The following is a 25,082-nucleotide window of genomic DNA, read 5'->3' as shown; positions in this document are numbered from 1 at the left end:
GAATATTCACATACAGATTTTTACGTGAACACGTTTTTATTTTTCTTGCGTGAATACCTAGGACTGGAATTGCTGGCTTAGTTATTATGTTCGACCTTTGGAAGAATTGCCAAATTGTTTTCCAAAGTGGTTGCATAATTTTTACATTCCCACTAGCATTGTATGTGGATTCCACTTTCTCCACATTTCTCCTACCAGCCAGTTTCTCCTCATCACCAATTTCTCCTTGTCAATTTGATTGTTTAATGCTTTTGTCCTAAAATTCATCTTTGTATTAATATTGCTAACCCTAACATTTTTTTCATTAGAATCTGCTGATGTGTTTTTTTCCACTTCTTTTTTTCATCCTTTATTTGACATTTGTTTTAGGTGAATTTTTTGTAAACAGATACTGGCTGGAATTTTTGAGCTCTAATCATGTGTAGTTTTTACTTTTAATATGAGCATTCAAACCATTCATGTTTGTTATGATAACTAACATATTTGGGCTTTTTCTGTCTTAGCCAGTCGCTCTGCTGGCCATGAAAGCCTCTCCCCCTGATCTTTGGTTGGCCCTTTGTTATCTTTGGATCTCAGCTTAAATTTCACTTCTTGAGAGTCATTTTCCATGATAACCTAATCTCATTTAGTCACCCTGTCACTTCCTATCCGGTCACTTTCAGTTCTCGGCATAGCATTTGTCACCATCAGATATTTTTCTATGAGAGTTCAGACTTGACTGTCTTGTTCAAAGCTGGTGCTTGCCGAGAACAGTGCCTAGCACACAGAAGATGCACAAACATGTTTATTCAATGAATTTTGAATACATCCTTTTTCATTTTCTCACTCTCTGTGATATGTTATATATTATCCATAGATATAGTTCATTATATTTCATATGTTTTCCCTCTTTTCCCTGACTACTTTGGCATATGGATTGTTTTTCCTCATCTTCTCCCCAGCCCCAGTATCTCTAGGTAGTGAAAAAACGTCCTTCCAGGGCGCCTGGGTGGCGCAGTCGTTAAGCGTCTGCCTTCAGCTCAGGGCGTGATCCCAGTCCCAGCGTTCTGGGATCGAGCCCCACATCAGGCTCCTCCGCTAGGAGCCTGCTTCTTCCTCTCCCACTCCCCCTGCTTGTGTTCCCTCTCTCGCTGGCTGGCTCTGTCAAATAAATAAATAAAATCTTAAAAAAAAAAAAAAAAAGTCCTTCCTTTCTCCCTCTCTCTTTTTTGTTATTAACTTCATATTTTAACAGTTATGTTTAGAGGCACCTGGCTGGCTCAGTCGGTTAAGTGGTTAAGCATCTGCCTTGGGCTCAGGTGAGATCCCAGGGTCCTGAATTGATCCCCACTTGGGCTTCCTGCTCAGTGGGGAGCCTGCTTCTCCTTCTGCCCCTCCCCCACTCATGCTCACTCTCTCTCTCAAATAAATAAATAAAATCTTACAAAACAAAACAAACCCCCCCAAAAAAGTTATGTTTAAATCTTTGTTCTCTGTCAACATACCAAAAACAATGCCCACTCCATTGTTTTACTTTCTCATTCTAGCAAGCTTCTCGCCTCCCCCACTCCTCTCCCCGGTGAGGTGCGCCTCTCACTCTTACTTCTGCACTTCACTCTTCCATTCCCACTCCTAGGTTTTATTAGAACAATTTTGGGCCCTTTTAAAGTTATTCCTTACCTTTTCTTTTTCAATAGCTGTAAGATATAATTCACCCATCACCTTATCATCATTTATTCAGATTTGACCACACATTTTATTAGATTCAATGATTGTATCAGTCTCAGAATGTTTCTTCTGATATAATTGGGTTTTTTGGGCTGGTGAAATTCCTTGAGTGATTTTCTCAGAAAAGGCACATAGGTGGTGTATTTGTTTCCCATTGCTGTTGTAACAAATTACCACAAACTCAAAACAACACAGATTAACCATCTTACGATTCTGGTGACCAGAAGTCCACAGTGGGTCTTCCTGGGCTAAAATCAAGGCTCTGGCAGGATGTGTTCCTTCTGGAGGCTGTAGGGGAGAATCTGTTGCCTTGCCTTTCCCAGCTTCTAGAGGCTGCCTGTGGTCTTTGGCTCATGCTCCTTCCATTGTCTTTAATTTTTTTTTTAATTTTTTTGTTCTTAAGATTTTATTTATTTGACAGAGAGAGAGACAGCGAGGGAGGGAGGGAACACAGGCAGGGGGAGTGGGAGAGGAAGAAGCAGGCTTCCAGCAGAGGAGCCTGATGTGGGGCTCGATCCCAGGACCCTGGGATCACGCCCTGAGCCAAAGGCAGACACTTAACGACTGAGCCACCCAGGCACCCCCTTCCATTGTCTTTAAAGTCCACAGTATAAGATCTTCTAATTCCTCCCCTTCCCCCTACCCTTTCCCTCCCTGTCTTCTCTCTCTCGTTTCTCTCTCTTTCTCTCTCTGGCACTTCTGCCTTCCTCTTTTAAGAACTCTTGTGATTATGTTGGGCCCACATGAATAATCCCTATTGATCTTCCCATCTCAAGATTTTTAACTTAATCACATCTGCGGAGTCCCTTTTAGCATGCAAGGAAACATTTTCACATGTTGCAAGGATTAGGTTGGGGATATCTTGGGGAGTTATTATTCTGCCTACAAGTTACATACCGTCAAAGTTCTTGTATTGCTGAAAAGGTCTGGTTGTTCAGAGAGGGTATGATCATCTTCATCTTAAGGAAAATAGTTCCATTCTTATTAAATAAAAGTATAAAGTTGTGTTTGTTTGGAAGTTCTAATATGTGTAGAGGTTTATTTGTGAACCGTGAAGGTAGTAGGTGGACTGTGCCAATTATTAAACCCTTGTCTCCCAGCTCCGAACCTGTCTTCTGTACTCCTCTCTGATACTGGAGTTGGCTCTGCAACTACATTTCTCCTTTGCCCCCTGGCTCCCTATTAGGTTCTGCCTGTAGAGAGAGACTGGAAAGCAAGAGGAAGGAGAAGGGACTTAACTTCTTCCTGATTGCCTACAGTTCCTTATTCGCACCCTGGCTTCAGCGACCTTACTACCTTGTAGTCAGTCATAGGATCCTGCTATTATAAGTATTTTCTCTGGAGGATTGGCCTATGTGGTTCTGCCTCTTAGCTTACAGTGAAGCACAGGTGATCACTCTTCCCTCTGTCTGGAACCTTGGCGTTAAGAGCTTTCACTAGGATAGAACTCCTTTCATTACTCCTCCCTGACAGTTTGTAAGCCTTCTGAATCTGAAAACTCAAGTTTTTTGTTTGTTTTTTTTTTTGACAGAGAAATCTTTTGGAAGATGATTCAGATGAAGAAGAAGACTTTTTTCTGTAAGTTTTTTTTGTTTGACAGCTTTATTGGGGTGTAATTAACATCTAATAAAATGCATAGAGTATATGAGTTTTGAAACGTACTATACACTTGTGAAGTCATCACCAAAATCAAGTAATGAACATAACCATCACCTCAAAAGTTTCCTCATACCCCTTGAGAATCTGTTACTTCCGCTGTCCCTAGGCAACCACTGATCTGCTTTCTATCACTATAGTTTGTATTTTCTAGAATTTTTTAAATAAATGGTGTCATTCAATGTGCCTTTTTTTTTTACCCCCCACTGACTTCATTTGCTTTTCATAATTATTTTGAGATTCATCCATGCTGTCACATGTATCGGTGGTTCCTTTTTATTTCTGAGAAGTATTCCATTATATGAATGTACTGCAATTCGTTCATCCATCCACTTACTAATAGATGTTTGGGGTGTTTGTAGTTTTCGCTATCATGAATAAAGCTACTATAAACATTTATGTACAAATATTTTTGTGGACTTACACTTTCAGTTCTCTTGGGAAAATACTTAGGAGTTAGTTGAATAGCTAGTATATTTTTATGGCTGTTTTCCAAAGTGGTGTACCATTTTATATTCCCACCAGCATTGTACAAGGGTTCTAGTTGCTCTGAATCCTTATCAATACTATATATGGTCAGTGTTTTAATATTAGCCATTCTTACAGTTATGTAGTGGTATCTCACTATAGTTTTAATTTGCATTTCCCTAATGACAAATCATGTTGGATATCATTTTTGTGTGTATTTGCCATCCTCCTATCTTCTTTGATAAATTACATGTTAAAATATTTTGCCCAATGCTAAATGTGTCTTCTTTTTCAGTTGTTTTTGTATTCAAGATATGAGTTCTTTGTCGGATATGTTTTACAGATACTTACTTTCAATCTGTAACTTAATCTTTCCATTTTCATAACAGTATCTTTTGAAGGTCAAACTGTTGATGAAATCACATTTTTTCTTTTATTGTCTTTGCTTATTTAAGAAATATATGCCAAATGCAAGTTCAATAAGATTTTCTCTTATATTTTCTTCTAGGAGTTTTATGCTTTTGGCTTTTACATTTAGGTCTATAATCTATTTCAGGTAAATTTTTATTTATGGTTGAGGTAAGGGTAAAGAATGAAATTTTTTTTGTTTTACTTCTTGGCATATGGCTGTCCAGTTGTTTCCCCACCATCTGATGAAAAGATTATCCTTTTCCCATTGAATTGCCATGATACTTTGTCAGTTCATTGATCTGATCAATCCTTTACAGTTGTGATTAGAAAGGGCTGTGTTCATGCAGGCCTAGATTTGTATTTGCAAAGTCAGGAAGGCGGGTGTATTGTTGCAGGAGTTTTCTCTGGAGATTGATGTAGAGGGATGTGCCTGAGGGAAAACATTTGCCTCCCTCTTTGTTATAATGTTGCAGAGATTTTGTAGAGGCTTTTTCCGCCAAATAAAAACATTTTATAAAAAGTAATTGACAGCTGTGAGGCAGTGAACAAAAAGAGCCTGCCGGATAGGAAGCAGATCCATTAACAGGAAATAGTTTCACTTCGGCAAGGTCAGATGAAGTGGGAAGATAATTTCCTACATGTGACAAGATTTCCAAAGAGTCACAAAGCTAATTGCCACTGTGCCAGTTATGGTGAAAAGCCTTAGAACTAGAGCAATAGCTGCCTGTCAGAAAGGAACTCAGGGTTGAACAGAAGGCTGGAGGGTTAAATAAGTGATTCGCTCATTGGAAGCTGGATACCCTTATGAGAAATACTCACTCTGAAGACCCGCAGTGTACCACTGGAAGTCTGCTTTCAGAGGGCCTGACGTCGAGTGGGCACACTTGCTCAAAATGCAGCTTCCACACCTTGTGGTTCTGTCTGGGTGTTGAAAGGGAGACAAAATAATTACATTCTTAAAAAAATCAACACCCAAGTTTATAGCAGCATTATTCACAATAGTCAAAAGATGGAGCAACCTAAATGTCCATCAGCAGGTGAATGGATAAAAAAAAAAGGTATATCGATACAGTAGAATATTACTCAGCCTTTATTACTCAAAAAGGATGGAAATTCTCACACATGTTACAACATGGATGAACCTCAAAGACATTATGCTAAGTGGAAGAAGCTGATCACAAAAGGATAAATTTTACATGATTCCACTATTAAATGAAGTACCTCGAGGAGGTGAATTCATGGAGACACAAAAGTAGAATGGAGGTTGCCAGGGGCTAGGATGAGGAGGAATGGGGAGTTAGTGTTTAATTGGTACAGATCCTATTTTTTTTCCTTTTCTAATCTTTTTTTTTTTTTTTTTTTTTTTTTTTTTTTTTTTTTTTTTTTTTTTTTTTTCTNCATGGGGCTCAAACTCACCACCCTGAGATCAGGAGTGGCATGTCCTACCAACTGAGCCAGGCACCCGATCCTACTTTTTTTTAAAATTTTTGTGGTTTATACCTTATTCTCTATCTCAGAGGAATGATAATTACTCAAAATATCCAAAAGTTTTTATTTCCAGAAAACTAAATTCGTTGAAATGATACAACACTTGACTAATAAATAATTTGAGAAATGTTGGTATTTTCGTAGACTCTTGAATATCCCTTTAGCTTTGTTGGTAAGTTTAAGATGAGTAACGAAAAAAATACTAGTGTTTTGAATGGATTTTTCTCTGTATCCATTCCTGATAATCAGCATTTTATGATAACCTAATTCGAAGGTGAATTTACTTTCAGTGTTCTGTAATTGATGATAAAGCTACTCACAGTCACTGGCACTTGAGTTGTTAAGGTGTTTCGGGGGTTAGTGATTAGAATAACCTGTGTATAAACAAAGGGTTATATAAACCCTACTTTTTCTGAAAATTTTAACATGCAGAAAAATTACGTTGGTTGTGGCCAGCGCTAAGTACCAGGAAAGTACAGGTGTGATTAAACATCATTCAGTTCCAGCAATACCAGTAAAATGTGGTTTCTTATAATAAATGACTGATCCATGTTTAGAGTTGAGCTTGATTTTGTGTGTGTGTTTACTATGTTTTTTTTTAATGCTCTCATTATGAATGTGTACTTGGTATTTTGTTTTCAGAAGGGGACCATCTGGACCAAGATTTGGACCTAGAAATGATAAAATTAAGCAGTAAGTGCCTGAGATACTTATTTGCTTAAGTGATTATCATATTTCTGTGGGGACCCAGGGTTGACAGTCTGCAGCCTATGAGCCAAATCTGGTTGCTGCCTACTTTTCTGAATAAAGTTTTATTGGAACACAGCCATGCCTATTTGTTTTATTATCTGTGGCTGCTTTCAGACTACAATGGCAGATTTGAGTGGTTGTGACAGAGACCTTACGGTCCACAAAATCTGAAATATCTATTATCTGTCTTGCCCTTTACAGAAAAAATTTGCTGAGCCTTGATGTAGACTAACTATAACTACTGGATTGTAAAAACCCAATAAATGTTTTTATTTTCACAAAGCTACCTCTGAATAATGGCTAAGGAAATCCAATTTCTGTGTTGTTTTTTCTTAACTTGATTACTTTATGTCAAATCCATTTATTTAGCATAATCTCAAGTTCCATTTTGGTTTTAAATCTATAGCTTGATTCCCATTTTCAGAATTAATAGAAGCAATATAATATATTTAGTTTTTTGAAGTACAATATTTTTTATATTCCTCCAGAACTTTTTCATATCTATTACTTATCCTAATTCCTATATTGATCTAAGATTTATAGCTAAGTAATTTTCAGTTTCAAGCTTTTTCTGTGTACGTTGGTGGTGGTAGGTTGATGGGTAATGCTGTAGTAAATGTATCTAATGTTAGAAGGGTCTGAGTCCAGACAAGAAGAGAGAAGGAATGGGAGGAGCAGTGAAATAGCCCTGGAAACTGACAGAGTTCTGAAGACTAACTCTGGACAATAAACTAAATGGCCTGGATTCAGGATCTAAGGAGGATAGTCACTGCTCTAGTTCAGGATGTGGTTGGCACACAGTGAGAAGGGTGCTGTAATAGGGAGTCAAGTTATTGGTCTGATACTTGGGCTTTAGTCAGGTAGCTGTTGGTGTGAAAAAAAATGTCCACGCTTAGCCTAATGGTGTGAATAGAATAGCTAATGGATTCTGCAATACAGAACCAAGGTTCCAACAAACTGATTTGAGTGCTAGACGGGATGTTTTCATTTCTCTTGCTATGTAACAGATTGCCCTGAACTTAGCAGCCTAAAACAACACACGTTATCATCTCACATTTTCCATGAATCCAGGAGTTTGGTTACTGCTTAGGTGGGCCCTCTGCACGGGGTCTCACAAGCCGGAAATCAAGGTGTTGCCAGGGCTGGGATCTCACTTGAAGCTCCTGACCAAGCTCAGGTAGTTGTTGCCGGAATTATTTTCCTTGCAGATGTAAAACTGATGGTACTTGCTGTTTCAAGGCCAGCAGAAGAGAGTCTCTGCTGCTCCAAGGTTCTGATTTGGCCAGTAAAGATACAGGCGGTTCATTATGTATGTAGACCATAAAAGGAAGAGTAGCCAAACTCTGGGTTCTTGTCCTACGCACCAGAAATGATTCCAAAACAAAAGGGGCTGCATGGCTGTAATAGGAGTTGTAGGATACCCTGTGACAAAGAGGCCAATTCTGCACTGTAGCTCAGGGGTTTTATAGCCTGCAGATATGACCTGCAAGGAAGCCTCCAAACATCATCAGAACCTGGGAGGTGGTAAGAAATTGTCTTGTGACCATCTTCTAGGGAGATGAGTGGGAGATGGCCTCACAAGCCATTCATCTTCTTGTGTTGTGGGAGGATTACAAAGCATTCAGGGTCATCAGGATGTCATGGCAGAGCTCTTCCTCTACACTGAGCCACAGTGACTTCTGTCTCCACCCACATAGTTCTTACACCTAAACCGCCTGGAGAAGAGGACTCCACTGATGACACACTTGTTTTTTGTCCTATCAGTGTGCTTTGTTTCCTATCTGATAGGCTCACTGTAGAGTGAGTATGGCTTGTTGAGTCTTTCGAATAGGATTTTCCAAATGAACCCAGACCACTACTGGTGGTTGGACATAATGGGCATTGCAAACAAAGTATCTATGTTAGCAAGTGCCGAGCACATACACACATGAATATGTTTATGTACATATTAATTAGCACAGTATCTTTGGTGATCACAGAATTTTAGAACAGTAAGGGATTACTGAGTAACTGTAATGGTTCTTACTCCAGAGCTAAAGGCTTGCCAGACTTAGAAGGTGGTCTGTCATCAAAACACACATATTCAACCTTGTAGGCACAAAATCATGAATGCGTATTTAACCAGGCATGACTCAGTGTGTGTGCCCAAGATGGCGGAACATAACCTACCACACAACTTGCACATGGACAAAATTCCTGGCATTAGTTGAGTAACCAAAATTGCTAGCGCTGGTGAGTTTCTTTAAGCTGTGTTGGCACTACCTAGTTTGTAACATTTTAATACAGGGTATTTCTTAACTGCATGCATCAGCAACATTGTTGCTTTGTTTGAATTTGATGGGCATGTTGACACCAGATTATTCCCACAAAAAAAACTCACTATCACTTTCTATGGAAGATTTTTTTGGTGAAAGATTTAAAATATTCACATGCCTATATAAAATGTATGATTCTCTTTGGAATGTTTTTATTTGCTTTTAAGTTAAATAATAGCTTTATAAATGCAACTCTAATGAATTACAGGCATTCTCTGTTAGGAGTAGGAAATTTCCTAACTATAGTCTTGGTCCAATTAGTTTAACTTTATAAAAAAGCCTCCAAGGAATGTTCCATGATGCAACAAAAAATTTATATATATAGTTGCAAAAATACAGCATAACTTTTAAACCTTCTTTTGTCAACAGTACCTTAAAAAGCCACAAGATGGGGGTATTAACTATGAAAATAAATATTTTCTTTAGAGTATTTGTTGTAGAGCATGATTTTTTCTTTCTTAATAAAAGAGCACTGACATTAAGGGCATGCTAAGTGTTAGGCATTGTGCTGTTTAAAAAACACTGTTACATCTAATTCTCACAAGTTGAGAGATGATCATTTTCATTTTAAAAGTGAGAAAATATGAGGCTCAAGGAGGCTTGCAGCAGACACTACTATACCATGCAGCTTCCCTGTTGATAACTGGAATAGAGGCATTTCAGGAATACAGGTGCTGTCAGGCCCTAAGGATGACTTAAATCAAATTGAAATATCTTTTCCTTTGTGCATATCTTTATCTTTTCCTGGGTATGTTCTGTCTGTGTCCTTTTCTTCTACCATATGACTCCTTTAACCGGAAAGGATATAAATCTCCACACCCTCCTTTACAAACTTGTTTTTCCTTTGAATTCTTAATTTCCTATTTTAGTTAATAGCATCATCTCCTGATACTCGATTGCTCAAATTACAAATCTTTCTGCCCTTTTCCTGCTTCTACCCTTTCTTGCCCCAACTTCTTCACCAATGTCCAGTTAATCACTTGGTACTTGAAATATCCCCTCCCCTCACATATATTTCCTTAGCCTAGAATTTTCCCACCATCAGCCTCCTTCGTTACTCTGCCCAGTTCACGAACTCATCCCCTTAAAACTCAGTACCAGGATCTTGATGCCATCTCTGTCTTCTCCAGGCTGCACAACTGATACTATGGGCTTCCTTCCATTATGGCACTTAATGCATGGTGGTATAATCACAGATACCAGTTATCCCCAGTAGACTCTAATCTCTCTAAATATTGGACTTAAAACCTTCACATTAGTATCCTCAATAAATAGTATAATAATAACTCCTTAATAAATGTTTTTTGAATGAATGAAATCATTCAGATCAGAAAATGTTGAATGCCTACTTTCTACCAGGCACATTTCACATGACCTAGGAAATAAAAGGATGAGTGGGACAGTCTCTGCTTTTAAGGCTTAAATGATTTAAAGTGTAATAATGAGGATAAGATCAACATAAAATACAAGTAGAGATCGGTATTGTAACTGTGTGAAAATGTATAAGATCATGTGAAATATGTTATCACTTGTTTTTAAAAAATTATCCTTTATATTGAAATAAATAGATAATTTTCTATAGAACTTGTGTTCTGGGCATGAGAACATCTTGAAATATAGAAACACAATTACGAGATTTTCCATTATTAAATAAGGGTTTTACGATAGCTGGATTAAGAGTGTTATACCAGCGGACGGTACTATAGTAGTGAAAGAGAAAGTAACAATTTATTAGTTAATCCTTAGCAGAAAAATTAAAATGTTGGCTGATTTGTTATAGAGAATTATTACATGTGTGCCAGGCTGTTGAAGTAATACCCTTAGGTTTCTGACAATGTAGTAAAAATTAATCTAGAATTGTATGAGTTCTGTCCTAATTAATCTGCCTTTATCCATGAGGTCTTTTGCTTATAGGGATTCTAGGACCATAGTTACTTCTTCAGTTTTTTGTTTTTGTTTTAAAATCACGTATAGTGTATCAGTATCCCTAGTGGCCATCATCTGATCACGTGGAGGGGCTGCAGTACAGACCTGTTTTCCGCGCCAACCCTGCAGTACTGCCTTCCTGGCGGCTCTTGTCATCCCTTGCAAATGACAAAAAGTAACTACCTTGGGAATTTCAAGATTGGTTCTTGATGAACAATAGCTGTGTTTCTGTTACAGTTCTCTGAGTTCATTGGAGACCTCTACATTCACTACCTTATATCTTTGTCAGGTAACTGGGTGTGCTTTGCAGGACTTATACCCAAATTGTTTGCTTATTCAGCAAATGTTTATTGCATGGGAACAGGCACTGTGGCTGGTACTGGAGCTGCAAAAATGAACAAAATGGGCAAAGTTTCTGCATTCATCAAGCTTAGTTTCTAGTGGGGGAAAGGCAGGAAACAGGTATGTACTTTCACTTAGTGTTAAATGCTTTCAGTAGAGAAGTGGGACAGAGACAAGCTGTATCTCAGCTCTGAAAGTTCATGCAGTGCACTCATTCCACATTTGAACATAAATTCCATGAGGGCTGGGATTGTCGGCTTTGTTCATTACTGTCTTCCCAGTGCCTAAAGCAATACATAGCAGGCTCTCGTTGATTATTGAACACATTAATTAGTTGCTTAAGTTTTTGTGCCATTGTTCTTATATAGGATGAACTTTAGCTCTGTGTTAGGTGATTAGGAATTGCAACAAGCCATCTTAGGGATTCAGGGGCTTTTTCAGATCTTTTTGGGTGGAAGAGAATTCTGCATATTCCGGCTTGGTTATTCTTCAGTCTAATAGCCTTCAGTAGGATCTGTGTGGGTGACACAGAATTCTGGGGAGCTGGGATGAACCCAGAAGTCTCTGTGTGGATAACCAGTGGGTTTACATAATGCTTTTCACATAGGAAGGAGGGACTGTCATCAAACATAGTAATTGCTACTTGAATCTGAGACTACTTCTGAACCCACCTATGTCTAAATGGGTCTTCATTTTTATTTTAAAGCAAACTTTTTGAAGATACAGTTCTTCAAAGGGAAGAGATAAAACTCTTAAAATTATACACCCATGCCTCACCCCTGACTTACTGGGTTAGTTTGGGGGATAGTGTAGAACAGAGGGCAGAGACAAGGTGTGTATTGTGAGGTGTTTTTTTTGTTTTCAAAGCACTGTAGGTGATAATTGACACAATTCTTTCTTCCCCAATTAGAAACAATTGCATATCCTTATATATTATATATATATGTATAAAATTTATATATATAAGCTATATATATGTGTGTGTGTGTGTGTGTGTGTGTATAGTTGCTAGTAATCCAGTGCATTTTAAACATTTTTGAGTTGTAAGAACATGAGTTCACTTTATTTCTCCTTTTAAATATTTCACGGGCATGACCATTTTATGAAGTAATTTAAGGTAATTTTTGTCTAACAGAACAGAGGAAAACTAAACACTTTAAATTACATTTCTGTGTTTGTGTACTCAAGGTAACTCCTGAGTGAGAGTAGGCATCTAAGAACTAGACAAATGAACCAATGGAGATTAAGTCTTTATTAAACAGTCTGAAATTTGGTTAGAACAGGCCCTCATCACCTAACATAAAGAAGGAAATTATATTTTCATTTTGAAAAACAGCAAAAAATGGCTTTTTTAAAGTATTTTTCTTTTTTTTTTTTTTTTTGAAGTTTTTTTTTTTTTTTTTGANGACAGAGAGACAGCCAGTGAGAGAGGAAACACAAGTGGGGGGGTGGGGGAGTGGGAGAGGAAGAAGCAGGCTCCCAGCAGAGGAGCCTGATGTGGGGCTCAATCCCAGGACTCTGGGATCATGCCCTGAGCCGAAGGCAGACGCTTAACCACTGAGCCACCCAGGCGCCCCCAAAAAATGTTTTTTTTCTGCTCCCTCTTGGGTGCTTCAGAACCTTCCCAGCTGTGCCCATGTCTTAAACCTGTTTAAGAGAAAACCGATGAGCACTGAACAGCTACACCCACGGAGCATCAGTGTACATTTCCATTTTGGAAACTAAGTATTTTCATAAACTAATCACACACCCAGGCAAACTCCTTTGTTAGCCTTAGTGTATAAACTACAGCAAAAGTAGGTTATAGCTGCATCTATTGGATGCCTCAGTAGCCTGTGGAAAAGAAAATGAAACTGATTATTTAGAGTCAATCTATTTAACTAAAATCGGCAGTTAGTGAACGTTCTGACAGGAATTGCGGGAACAGGGCTAAATAAGCTATCTTAAAGTTAAATGTGACTTTGACTTATAGTATCTTTAATTTCCTGAGTGTTCAAACCCACAAATGGAAGGACCGTGCTACACAGCCTTCACTTAAACATTTTATAGTTGAATACTTGTCTGAAAAGCTATGGAAGTTTTCTAATGAAAGTTTCAAAAATTATAAAATGCTCAAAAGAAAAAATAATTTTTAAATCTTTCTTTTAAACTAGTGTTCAGAATCAGGTGGATGAAGTTATTGATGTCATGCAAGAAAATATTACAAAGGTAATTGAAAGAGGGGAGAGACTAGATGAACTACAGGACAAATCAGGTACAGATACTTCATATATTTCTTGATATTATTAATCTGTGTTTTGATAGTTTATTTCTCCTCCCATTTCTCGAGCCAGAGTTTAGGAATCTTGGCTTAGGAAAATGATACTTGGTTCTTAAGTTTGTGATTTTAGTATTTTAACTTTAGCTCCCTTTACTTGAATCATCTTATTGCATTAATTGTTAGGTTGAGAATGGAAAATTTTTGAATTTATTGTTGAACAGTTAGAATAGAATTTTTTTTTGCTTTATTATGTTCATGTGCACTGTATTTGTTTTCTCATGATCTCAAGAAGGAAACGTCTAATCACTTCAACACTTAGGTCAAACTTCATCGATATTTTTGTTAGGCTTTCTCTGATAACTTAGTAACATTTCTTTATTGACAAATGTTAGTCTCTGTACTTGTAACAGTTGGTGGCACGTGTCAGCTTCTCAAGTATTATTTCAGTGATGAATGACTGGATACCTCACTCATCCTTGAAAAAAAGACTTGTGGAACCACAAAACTTACTTAACCACTTTTAAAATTCATTGTTTTACTTCAGACTGTTTCACAGTTTGTTTATCCATTGTCCTGTTAATGTTTGAGTTGTTTCAGATTTTTTTCACTATTAAACAGGTTTGTAGGGGGCATGCTTTTACATGTCTCCTTGTGCTCATGTGTGAAAGTTTTCTCTAGGGTGTGTAACTAGCAATAAATTGCTGTTTAGGAGGGGACAGATATTTTCAGCTTTACTAGATACTGTCAAACTATTCTTCAAAGTGATTAAATCTCTACCGATTTATATGCTTACCATGTATGAGAGTTCTTACTGTTCCACATCCTCGATAAAACTGATAATGTCCCAGCAAAAATAAATAAAATTCATTGTTTTACTTCAAAATCAGTTACTTTTTGTATCTTCCAAGAATCTAACCTTTCCCACGTGTAAATTTTTTTTTCCATAGGTGTGTCAGGTATATGAATTTTTAAAGAGTATTTTCTTACCAGAATTCATAAGTTTATGTGAAAGCATTGAGGCCCTGGGAAAAATGACCTACAGCCGTTTTTGCTTTTTCCCCTCCTCCCCTAGTACAGATTGCCAGAGTTTGTGGGTGGAGGAAAGGGAGGATGTTGTTTTCATGCTTAAAAGGGAGTACATTTGCAGAAGTAGAAATTAATATTTTCTTGTCTTTGTGTGACTAGATAAAAGAATCCTGTTATGTCGTTTAATCCTTCTCTCCATCCTCTATGTGATATAGAAAGCTTATCGGATAATGCAACTGCTTTTAGCAACAGATCCAAACAACTTCGAAGGCAAATGTGGTGGCGTGGATGCAAAGTAAGTCAGTCAGATGACACTAGATAAGTTGCCCAGCATCTCAGGTGGTCTTCAAAGAATAAAGGGCCTCTGGATCTGAAACTCTGTGAGGATGGGAACTATCACTGCTTTGTTTATTATAGCTTCTGAACTTGGGACATGTTGGGACTCAGCAAATATTTGTTCAATTAATTAATAGCTTTGGGGAGAGGAATAACTAAGGAATCAAGCAATTACTAAAAGGATGTTTTCAGGGATTTCTTCATAGGAAGTATCCCACATTTTATTAATAATTTAGCTACTTGTAGACTTAACTGCCTTGTAAGAAATATAAAATTTTCGTGTAATTTATTATTAGTACCTTTTTGGAGCAACTTATAATGTTACATAGAGATATTAAAAAGATGGAAGCTAGAGAAAAATATAATTTTCATTGGAAGAGAATAAATGAAACAGTTTATATGTCAAAATCCATTATTGACAAATGAGGCTTAAAAAAAATCTCACTATTATTCCAGAGAAATAAGAAATAAAAGAGAAATGTTTAACAAGGAAAAACATGAGAATCAATATATACACTAATATTTTCTTGCAAAACATTTTATAGAAATGAATTTGCCTCTTAAATATGGCTACTAAACATTAAACAGAAAATGTTTAAGATTTTATAGCGAATTTCATGTCACGTGAGCAATTTCTTTTTCCTCCGAATTCCATGTACTATTTTTGGCTTTGTTGAAAATCTTAGACATAAATTCACTGTTTTAATCTCTCATTTTCAAGTTTAGTGGTAACTTTCTAAACATGACTTTGCCGTATGCTAAGAATTTCTTCCAAAAGTTGCCATGGATTTACTTGTCTTTGTCTGTTGACCTGTTAAATCATCTTACTTTCAGAAATAGAACTGAGGAAACATGTTTCATTGTACCCCTTGTCTAGAATTTTAATTTTGGCTTAAATTTTTATTCTTTAAAGAATAAATTCCCCATTTTCTTTAAGTTTTCCATTTTTATAGAAATTCTCTACCCTATAGCCCGGTTTGGAAGAGCAAAGGGTCTATAAGCTACTCACTTCCTCTCCCCATACCTACACATGACCCATTCATGTAGCCACAAAAAGATGACCATAATGTGCATTTTGCCTGGCTTTTTTAGCCATATCTAAAGATTGTTCTTTTGTATTTTCTGGATTTCAGATCAGAGGAACAGTATGCTTTCTTTTCTTTTCTTTTTTTTTTTTGAACAGTATGCTTTTAAGGAGAAAAATTGAATTATATTTTAAAATTATATTTGAATTATATTTATAAGTAGTCCCTATATCACTGCCATTTTCTGGATTGACTTTATAATGATGAGTTAGGAAAGGCTAAGGAAAGGGATATAGGGACAGAAAATCAAAGGTTGTCAATGGCTAAGGGTGGGGAGGTGGATGCTGACTGTAATAGGGCATGAGAGAGCTTTTTGGAGTGATGGAAATGCCTTATGTTTGATGGTGGTGATTGACAGCTAGACATTTGTCAAAACCCATCAAAATGAACTTTAAAAGGGTGAATTTTATTCTAGATAAAGTATATTTCAATAAACCTGACTTTAAAAATAAGTGAACAAAATTATCCAATAGGTGAGGAGGGAGAATTTCAACATTGTTTTGTTATTGTAATTAATAATTTCAATAGGCATCTGGTGTCCACATTGCAAAGCTTCCATGTATTCTCTTAGTCACTTTGTTCTTGTCATAAATATGATGCCACTAGGGGCGCCTGGGTGGCGCAGCGGTTAAGCGTCTGCCTTCGGCTCAGGGCGTGATCCCGGCGTTATGGGATCGAGCCCCACGTCAGGCTCCTCTGCTGTGAGCCTGCTTCTTCCTCTCCCACTCCCCCTGCTGTGTTCCCTCTCTCGCTGGCTGTCTCTGTCAAATAAATAAATAAATAAAGTCTTTAAAAAAAAAAAATATGATGCCACTAAAATGTTACCAGTAGCTCTGTTTTAGAAACATTGAAGCTGGGGCGCCTGGGTGGCGCAGTCGTTAAGCGTCTGCCTTTGGCTCAGGGGGTGATCCTGGCGTTCCAGGATCGAGTCCCACATCAGGCTCCTCTGCTGGGAGCCTGCTTCTTNTATGATGCCACTAAAATGTTACCAGTAGCTCTGTTTTAGAAACATTTAAGCTGGGGCGCCTGGGTGGCGCAGTCGTTAAGCGTCTGCCTTCGGCTCAGGGGGTGATCCTGGCGTTCCAGGATCGAGTCCCACATCAGGCTCCTCTGCTGGGAGCCTGCTTCTTCCTCTCCCACTCCCCCTGCTTGTGTTCCCTCTCTCGCTGGCTGTCTCTCTCTCTGTCAAATAAATAAAATCTTTAAAAAAAAAAAAAAAGAAACATTTAAGCTACTTCTGGTTGCTATTTCTGATACTCGTGTGGTTAGTAGCTAGGTATCTTTTTTATTTATTAATGAACCATCTTTAATCAATTATCTGTGAAAATGTTTGATGAAAACAGACTTGCATTTTAATTCATCAGGAAAATCAAACCAATTTATAGTTTATGCATTTTAGGATTAAATGAGGAATGTGACAATTTTATAGGGAGATGTGAGCTGAAAATACAAAGCAGTTGAGTAAGGACTAATCTTAAGGTTTGTCCTCTCAACTGTGAAACAAAGAGTACACTTAGGCAGGTTACTTATTAAATGAGGTTATTCACAAAGAATCTAAATTATATTCCTCAAGATGGAGATAAAAATGCCAAAAAGAGAGTAAGGGGAACAAAAACTAACAGAGTTCTCATATATTTTGAGAGTAAGTGCTATAAAAAACACTGCCTTATGTTATGTGGAGAGAATGTATTATATTAGATGCCTGCGTTATTCATCATATCCTGACACTTGTGAACAGAGTTGCTAAAATTTCATACTTTCCCTGGTCTCATATTAGAAATAAACATGAGAAATCACAGACACAGTGTTCAGGCCAGTAAAGGCTTTGATTCTTACTATTTACTGTGCAGTACAGCCTTGAACAATAAAATCCAGGCAAGCAAAAACCCCTGAATTTGGGAATTCTGATTATTTGTAAAAAGACGCAAATAACCAGTAAGTTCACGTGAGAAAAAATTGGACAAGCTTTCAAGGGAAAGCTCATTGATGAGTTATAATGTAATAAATAGCATAACAGATAATCTTGACTTTATTAACAAGTCAAACATTAATACCTGTCTTATGCCTTTTTGTGTGTTGCAGATAAAAGCCATCATGGCTTTGGTTGCTGTTATCCTTTTGCTAGTGATTATCAGTAAGTATTTACGAGATTAGTAATTTTGGGGGGTATCATTTGTTTTAGAGTTCATCCTAATTTCCCTTTTAACTTATTTTCAGTTGACCTAGTATGACTAATGTCAGGATTGAGTAATGACTTCTGACCCAGGTCAGGACCTCTTAACCTACTAGGGTCTGTGGATCTCTGAAAATGTTCTTAAATTGTATGAAAAAGTGTATGTGAATATCCATACGCACATTTTCATTGGGAGAGAGTCTCTATCTTTATCAGATTGTCAGAGAGAATCCTGCGTAGCCTCAACCCTCACCCGAAAATACAGGGCTAAGCTATTTGTTCAAGGCCAAACAACTGTTACATCCATCTTCTATTAGCTTTGGGTATGGAAATTTGTATTTCATAATACTGTGTTTGGAGAACAAGTCCAGATAAATTTTCTCCATATGATGGTTTTTTGTCTTGTTGTTTTGTTTTGGTTTTAGATTTGAACTTGATTTCAATCATTAAAGCTTAACTCTTGTCCTTTCTTTTTTTTCAATAACGTTCTTATTAAAGTCAGATCTTTTTTATTACCTCCTTTTCTCCAAGGCCTCTTTACCTGTGTTTGTAGGGATTTTATGAAGATCTGTAAAGTGTCTCAAAATAACCATTTGAAAAACTCCATGGTGATACTCTCTTTGTAAGAAGAAAAAGGTTGTTACAAAGAGATACTGTTGATCCTCATTGTTCGTGGATTCTGTGTTTGTGACTTCACCTAAAAGAGTGATGTGTAAACCAGAAATCAGTCCTGGAGGTGCTTTCCCACTTGTTGGCAGCTGTGTTCAGAGCAGTGAAAAATCTGAGTTTCCCAGTGTGCATGTCTAATGAGGCCATGCTCTGCCTTTCTAGTTTCAGCTCTCATAAAGTAAACAAGTGTCTTTCTAAGCCTGTTTAGTGCCACATTTCTCCCATTTTTGTGCATTTTCTTGGTGATTTCAGTATTTAAAGTGGCCCTCAAGCATCATGCTTATGTGTCGGCTAGCGTTGCTAAGCTCAAGAAGGCTGTGATGGGCCTTCCAGAAAACACCTGTGTTAGGTAAGCTTCTTAGGCATAAGTTACAGTGCTGTTGGCCAGGAGTTCAGTGTTCGTGAATCACCAACATATATGAAAAGGGTTATCTTTGAACAGAAACACAAGGTTATATACTGATTGGTTGACAGAAATGTAGCAGAGGCTTGCAAGAATTTAACCCTGTATTTTCCCTAGGAATGAGGGTTTTTCACTAATTCAGTGTTTGTAGTGATTTTATAGAACATAACTACTATAGACACCAAAAATCAACCATTATGGTAGATAATTGGAAAATGTAGAATAAGGCATAAAGAAGAAAATAAAATTCAGCTGTAATCCTACTACACAGAGAAAGCCACTGTTAATATAACTATCATATATACTTCTGGTCTTTTCCTATTACGATATTAAGCATGTTTTTAAAAAACTAATATATATATACGTTCTAATAAATATATTTAATAACCTGAGTAACATTTAAAAAATACTGTAGCAGCTCTATGCTATGTTAATACCATAATCTATTTGATCAAAATGCCAATTTAGTGGCACCTGGCTGGCTCAGTCGGTAGAGCACGCAACTCTTTGTCTCGGGGTTGCAAGTTCGAGCCTCATGTTGGGTGTGGAAATCACTTAAAAATAAAATCTTTTAAGAAAAAATGCCAGCATTAGACATTTAGTTTGTTTTGTGATATTTTTGCTTATCCATTTCCATTTGTTATCTTTCATCCTGGGTGGCTCAGTTGGTTAAACGTCTCTTGATTTCGGCTCAGGATATGATCTCAGAGTTGTGAGATTGAGCCCTGCACTGGGCTCCATGCTCAGTGCTCAGTGGGGAGTCTGCTTGAGATTCTCTGTCCCTCTTCCCCTCCCCACCTGCCCCACGTGCACACATTCTCTCTCTCTCTCTAAAATAAATAAATCTTTAAAAAAATAATAAGTTCCTTCCTCATTACCTATTTCTAAAAGTAGACAGCTACATTTAGGAATATTGTTTTTAACATACCATCTGAATCTGATTTTTATATGTTCCTTTTTCATTTTTTTCTCTTGCAGTTCTTACAGTCTTGAAATACCGTGCTTGATTTGGTGACAGAGATCTTCATTACACAAAATCTGGGACAACAATAATAAAAGATTGCTGCATAATTTAAATGAAACTTATGTATATAACTTTCAAAACTTCTTTTTCAAGAAACTAAGAGGCAAGTATCACTTCAAATTGGAGCATTGAGAATGTCCAGTTATCTTCATCCCTTCTAACAAAATGTGTTTTTAAAAATTATGTTTAAGGCAAAGGTAACCAGCCTCTATTATGCCATATTCCAAGGATCTAATTTGAAACTAGATACTTGCCTGTTCATTGTTTGTACATGTAATTAAACAGTGATCACAATATGTCATACTGTTATTGTAAGGACTTGCATTATTGCATCGACATGGGAGTCAGACTGGGAGTCTCGAAGCCTATGTAGAGTTCCAGAACATTATGTAAAACACGTGCATCGCCACTCCATCAATATTGGCAAGATTCTTCTCACATTGCAACTGCTTTGGGAGCAACTTCCACGTGTTCATAGGTGTAACAAAAGCTAAACGTTGTAAATGTTGCTGCCTTCGGCTATAACTAAAACATTCCAGTAAACCTATTTTTGACTGTATAAGGGAATGTGTAGTAATGTTTTGGCATATGGAATATGGAAATGGAAAATTTAAATAATACAAAAAGCATAGTATCGCACCGTAAAACTGGAGATAATAAAATTATTGGAGAACATCATTGGAGTGTTTGAAAGTGAACAACATGGTCCAGTCTGTTTCCAGTTAGCCTCCAAAAAGGAGGGTCCAGACCCAATGTGAGTAAATGAAATCCACAGGTAACTTATTCTCTAATCTTATTTTCTTTGATAGCTTCCCTCTTTAACTTCAGCTGGTCCTTCTGCCAGAAGTGCTAAAAGTAGCAAAATCGCCTGCTTAGAATTTGCTGCTTTTGCATTCCCTGATCATCCCCGGAGAGATGCATGTTGTACAATCAAGTGTCAAATTAGCCAACAATGATGAGTGTGGAAAGCCAGGAGATAATCATCCATCAGTCAGTAACCAAATAGCTAGAGTCACCATTAATCTAAGTTTGCTTTTACAGCAATAAGATGTATTGTTAACTTTAAAATGTGCCAACCTCCTTGTGTTGTTTAAACAAGTCAAAGTGAAAGACGTGGTCCTCATATGTGTTCGAGGAGGAAGCTTTATAATAAAATTGGAGGTTCTGCAGAAACTTGTGCACATGGGTATGTTGACTATATATACATTTATCACTAAATTTGACGTAGGATTAAGAGAAGAACCAGTATTTCAATAGTAAAGAAAAATGATCCTGCATAGCTTTTATTTCTTTGGTCATTTTAATTCAGAATTTATGAAACACAGAAGCTGTTTTGGGGTGTTTTGTTTTGTTTTGTTTTTAATTCTACAGGATTAGTAGTAAGACGCAAAAATGTTCTGTTTAAATGGAAAGAAATAATGAAGGGAGAAAACATATTAGGAGATACTCAAGACACCTGCAAGTTACGCTAAATTTTATAGTCCAACAACATTTCAAAAGAGATAATGGTCTTACATACTCTGGGGTATTGTCAATGGTCTCTCTACTCTTCGTAAATGTCAATTAATGTAAATGACATAATAAATACTAAATCCTTTGACAAAATAGGATGCCCAGGAAAATGAGCTTTTTTAGACTCTCAGTAGCTAATACAGTTCAGGAAAGGAAATGTTGTAACGGGATGGACAGAATCAGTCCTAACATACGTATGTGTGTCTTTTACTTGGGCCTGGCATTAGATTCATCAGTGGTTAATTTCCATTGGTTGGGGGATAAATCTGGTTTCTCCATGATAGCAGTGAAGATGAAGATGATTTCTCACATGGCAATCCACATTTCCAGTGTTTCTTTTAATAAAGTATTCCACTCTTAAAGAAATATAAAAAATAAAATTATAAAATTATTTTTTAAAATTTTAACCATAAAAATTGAAGTATTTATATGATAATATCGTATATATGTAATTCTCTTTGTATTTAAATATATGGCTGCCAAAAGTACTGGTGGTGGGCATGTCATTCTGTGTTCTGGTGGTAGCTTGATTCACAGTTTATCCTTTTGTCTTTCTTGGTCTTCATTAATCCTGAGACCCTTAAAATGGCTGGTATGTTTATGACTTTATTGTGGTAATCTTAGAGACATGAGCCTTCTTACAATCAAAAACAAAAGAAAAATATGTTGTTCAAATTGATGTCAGGCCTATCTTCCTTCCTTCCCTTAATCATTCTTTTTCTCATTCAGCTCAGATCATCCTGCACTTGAAAAATGAAGTTTTACCACTATCAAAAGTATCATTATTTAACAGCAACGAAGATCAACAGAAAAATTCAAGTAGCTTTGTAAATACTAGTTGGTGCCCAGTGAAATCAAGTCACTATTTTTATAATGCCCGAAACATACCCTTATGATTTATGTTTAATTACTGAAGCCTATTGCCCTGTAACAATTTTATGATTATAACACTGATTAAGTCCTTCTGACTATAACCCAGTATCACCAGCGGTCTTTTGGCTTCTCCATCCTGAAAAAGCTCACTGAAAATTGCACTCTGACTTTATGAACTTGGGGGTTTCTTGATTTAAAGAAAGCTCAATATTAAAAATGGAGCATTATCTAAAATGGAGGAAGAATGACTAGTACACGTCAGATGGAGAAATACATGCTGTTAGCTTTCCTGTGGGTCACTTACCGTATAATTAGTCTGCGTTAGAAAATAACGTCAGCATTTCTACAGCAAAATTTGACATCATTCAATTCTGTGTAGCAAGAATAAAAAGAAATTGAAATTTCTCATTGTCAATACAGTCTTCAATATGCTTGCTTCCCTGTCAGCTTTGTCGCCCATACTGACTCTTATCTACATCTGTGTGTCTATACACTGATTAGAAAACTTGCAAGAAGTTGTTTTTTCATGTTGAGAAGGAATGCCATTAGAAGAGGCCCTTAGCTGTACTGAGTCAGAGTATTACCAAGTCAAGGATAGCTAACTGCTCTGTTTCATTAGTCTAATTTTGGGTTTTCACAATAGAAGTGTGATTGAAGTCTATTTTATTTTTCTGTGAGTGCGAAGTGAGGGCATGAATCAGTCCAAAAGCATTTATACATTTGTTGTAGAATGCGTTGTAGTGCTTATATTTGTGCAGGAGATGATCACAGAGCAATGTAAAGGCACTTAACTCCTAACGAGCTGAAAGATGCCCTACTTCTCAGTGTATCCACTGCCTTTCCCTGTTGTGGACAAACAACCATATGTCAGGTGAATGTGGGGCTCGGGCTGTCTTTATAGGTTTGATTTGGTCTTACTCTGACTTCTGAAAATCAAATAGAATAAGGGATGGGGACACGAACTCTTTGAGTCTGGCTCCTGTTTTATTGTAAGAAACTTCTTGGAACAGGTCAGGGAAGAATGGAAAGGAAAGCATTACCGACCCAATTAGAGTGGGTAAGTGTAAGCTTGTGAAAACACAGATAATACCGTATTTGTGTGTCTCCATTGCACCCAGCAGTTTCTAGATCAGGGTGCCTAGGAAACCACAAAGACACCAGTGTGCTAGTACAAGGGTCCGCTTCCGTAGTCCTCACCGCAGAGAGGACACGAACACATCATAGTGGCCTTTGGACTTTACCAGGAGGTAGTAGTGTCCTTTAATTATTATTGGGTATAGAAAAATTCTGATTTTATAGTATTCCATCAGGTTCTTTTCATTTGAGGAAGTCAATGATTTGATTGCAAGGCTACAAAGTAAATTGCATATCTCAGAGATTTTAGTAAAATGTTAAAATTCAACCACTTGATTTTTATGCGTTGGGTATGTGTCATTTGAAATTCCACACTCTTCTATTTAACCATTTTGATAAGTGCCTTTACTGCTTTAAGATGTATGGTGGAGATGAACAAATGTAAGTGTCATGTGCCCTGTTCTCTAGCTTCTCCGTTCTTCATTAACCATTCTTACCAGTGTTGCAAAGTTTAGAACTTTGTGTTCATATCAGCTATGTATTTGTAGCCCCTCCATAATAAACAATACAATAAACTATTTCATAGAAAACAAAATTAAGCACTTTGGCTTATTCGCTGTTACTTGTTGCCTTACCGTCAAAGCGTAGCTCACTTAAAATAACATCTGGCTCATCACCCTGATTTAACCTTTCTTTCCAACCGAGTACATGGGAAAAAAGAAAGTATTCTGTTACCGAAACCCATGCTCAGTGCACAACCTATTGGTGGAATCGAGGAGGAATTTCTCAGTGTAAAATCACTGAGTCTCAACTGTGGAAAAAACAGTGGTGGAAAACTCGGGCTTTACCTCGGTCATGTCTGCTTGAAAGAGTGGAAGAAGGACACATTGTCTTAGACTTAGACATCCCAGTCAGAAAATCCGATGTAGCCCTCGGCTGCTTGGCGCTGCTTTTAGACAACCAGAGTGGTGGTCCTTGTCTTCGACCTCCCTCCACCTACGTACACACTAAATGTAATCGTTCTAATACCCCAAAAAGGTGTGGCAGGGGGGATGATGTCAGGGGCAGGCTGTGCCCTGAGATGCGTCGTCTCCGCAGGTAAAGTGCTGTAATAGCCTTTGCGTCCCTCCTGACCACGCCCCGCTCCAGCCGACTGCTTTCCTGTTCACCGGCTCTGTGCACGGTGAGAGCTGAAGGCAGCGGATTCCACCCATTTGCAAGCATGGAAAGCATAGCAGGGCTCTGCCTTCACCATCTCCTCCCTCTCCCTTCCTTCCTCCTTCCCCTCCCTCTCCCTCCGCCCCTCCCTTCTCTCTGTTGTCTTTGGAGCCACCATCATCACGAACGTGTGTCAGTACGGAAGCAGCGCCAGGCACAGCCCAGGACCTTACACGCTTCGTAGTGTCACCGGTTACTTTGTCACCCTCTATTGCTGAGGATATCGATTAAACAAAGCTTACCTTATTTCTTCTTTAATTAGAAGATGAATCTTAACTGATTTATCATAACGCTATTAGAATAAACCAGGGGTGCCAGAACGGCTCAGTCGGTGAAGCGTCGGACTCTTGATCTCAGCTCTGGTCT

At 37.5% G+C, this 25,082-nt stretch overlaps 1 protein-coding gene across 6 annotated transcripts in view; it reads left to right on the top strand.

The window, feature by feature from the left end:
• Positions 1–24,093, top strand: part of VAMP4 (vesicle associated membrane protein 4) — a 58,134-nt gene extending 34,041 nt beyond the window's left edge. For 5 of the 6 annotated variants that reach the window (XM_034666731.1, XM_034666730.1, XM_034666729.1 and 2 more), the window contains 6 exons: positions 3,239–3,285; positions 6,373–6,423; positions 13,217–13,317; positions 14,565–14,644; positions 17,853–17,904; positions 19,994–24,093. In XM_034666731.1, the coding sequence (XP_034522622.1) occupies positions 3,239–3,285; positions 6,373–6,423; positions 13,217–13,317; positions 14,565–14,644; positions 17,853–17,904; positions 19,994–20,022 (360 nt within the window). In that variant the 3' untranslated portion in view covers positions 20,023–24,093. The remainder of the gene's footprint in view (positions 1–3,238; positions 3,286–6,372; positions 6,424–13,216; positions 13,318–14,564; positions 14,645–17,852; positions 17,905–19,993) is intronic. The other variant, XR_004627247.1, reaches the window with a different exon arrangement.
• Positions 24,094–25,082: the final 989 nt, after the last annotated feature.

Source organism: Ailuropoda melanoleuca, chromosome 8 (genome assembly GCF_002007445.2).
Source record: "Ailuropoda melanoleuca isolate Jingjing chromosome 8, ASM200744v2, whole genome shotgun sequence".
NCBI classification, from domain to species: Eukaryota; Metazoa; Chordata; class Mammalia; order Carnivora; family Ursidae; genus Ailuropoda; species Ailuropoda melanoleuca.
This window is presented reverse-complemented; position numbering and strand designations above follow the sequence as displayed.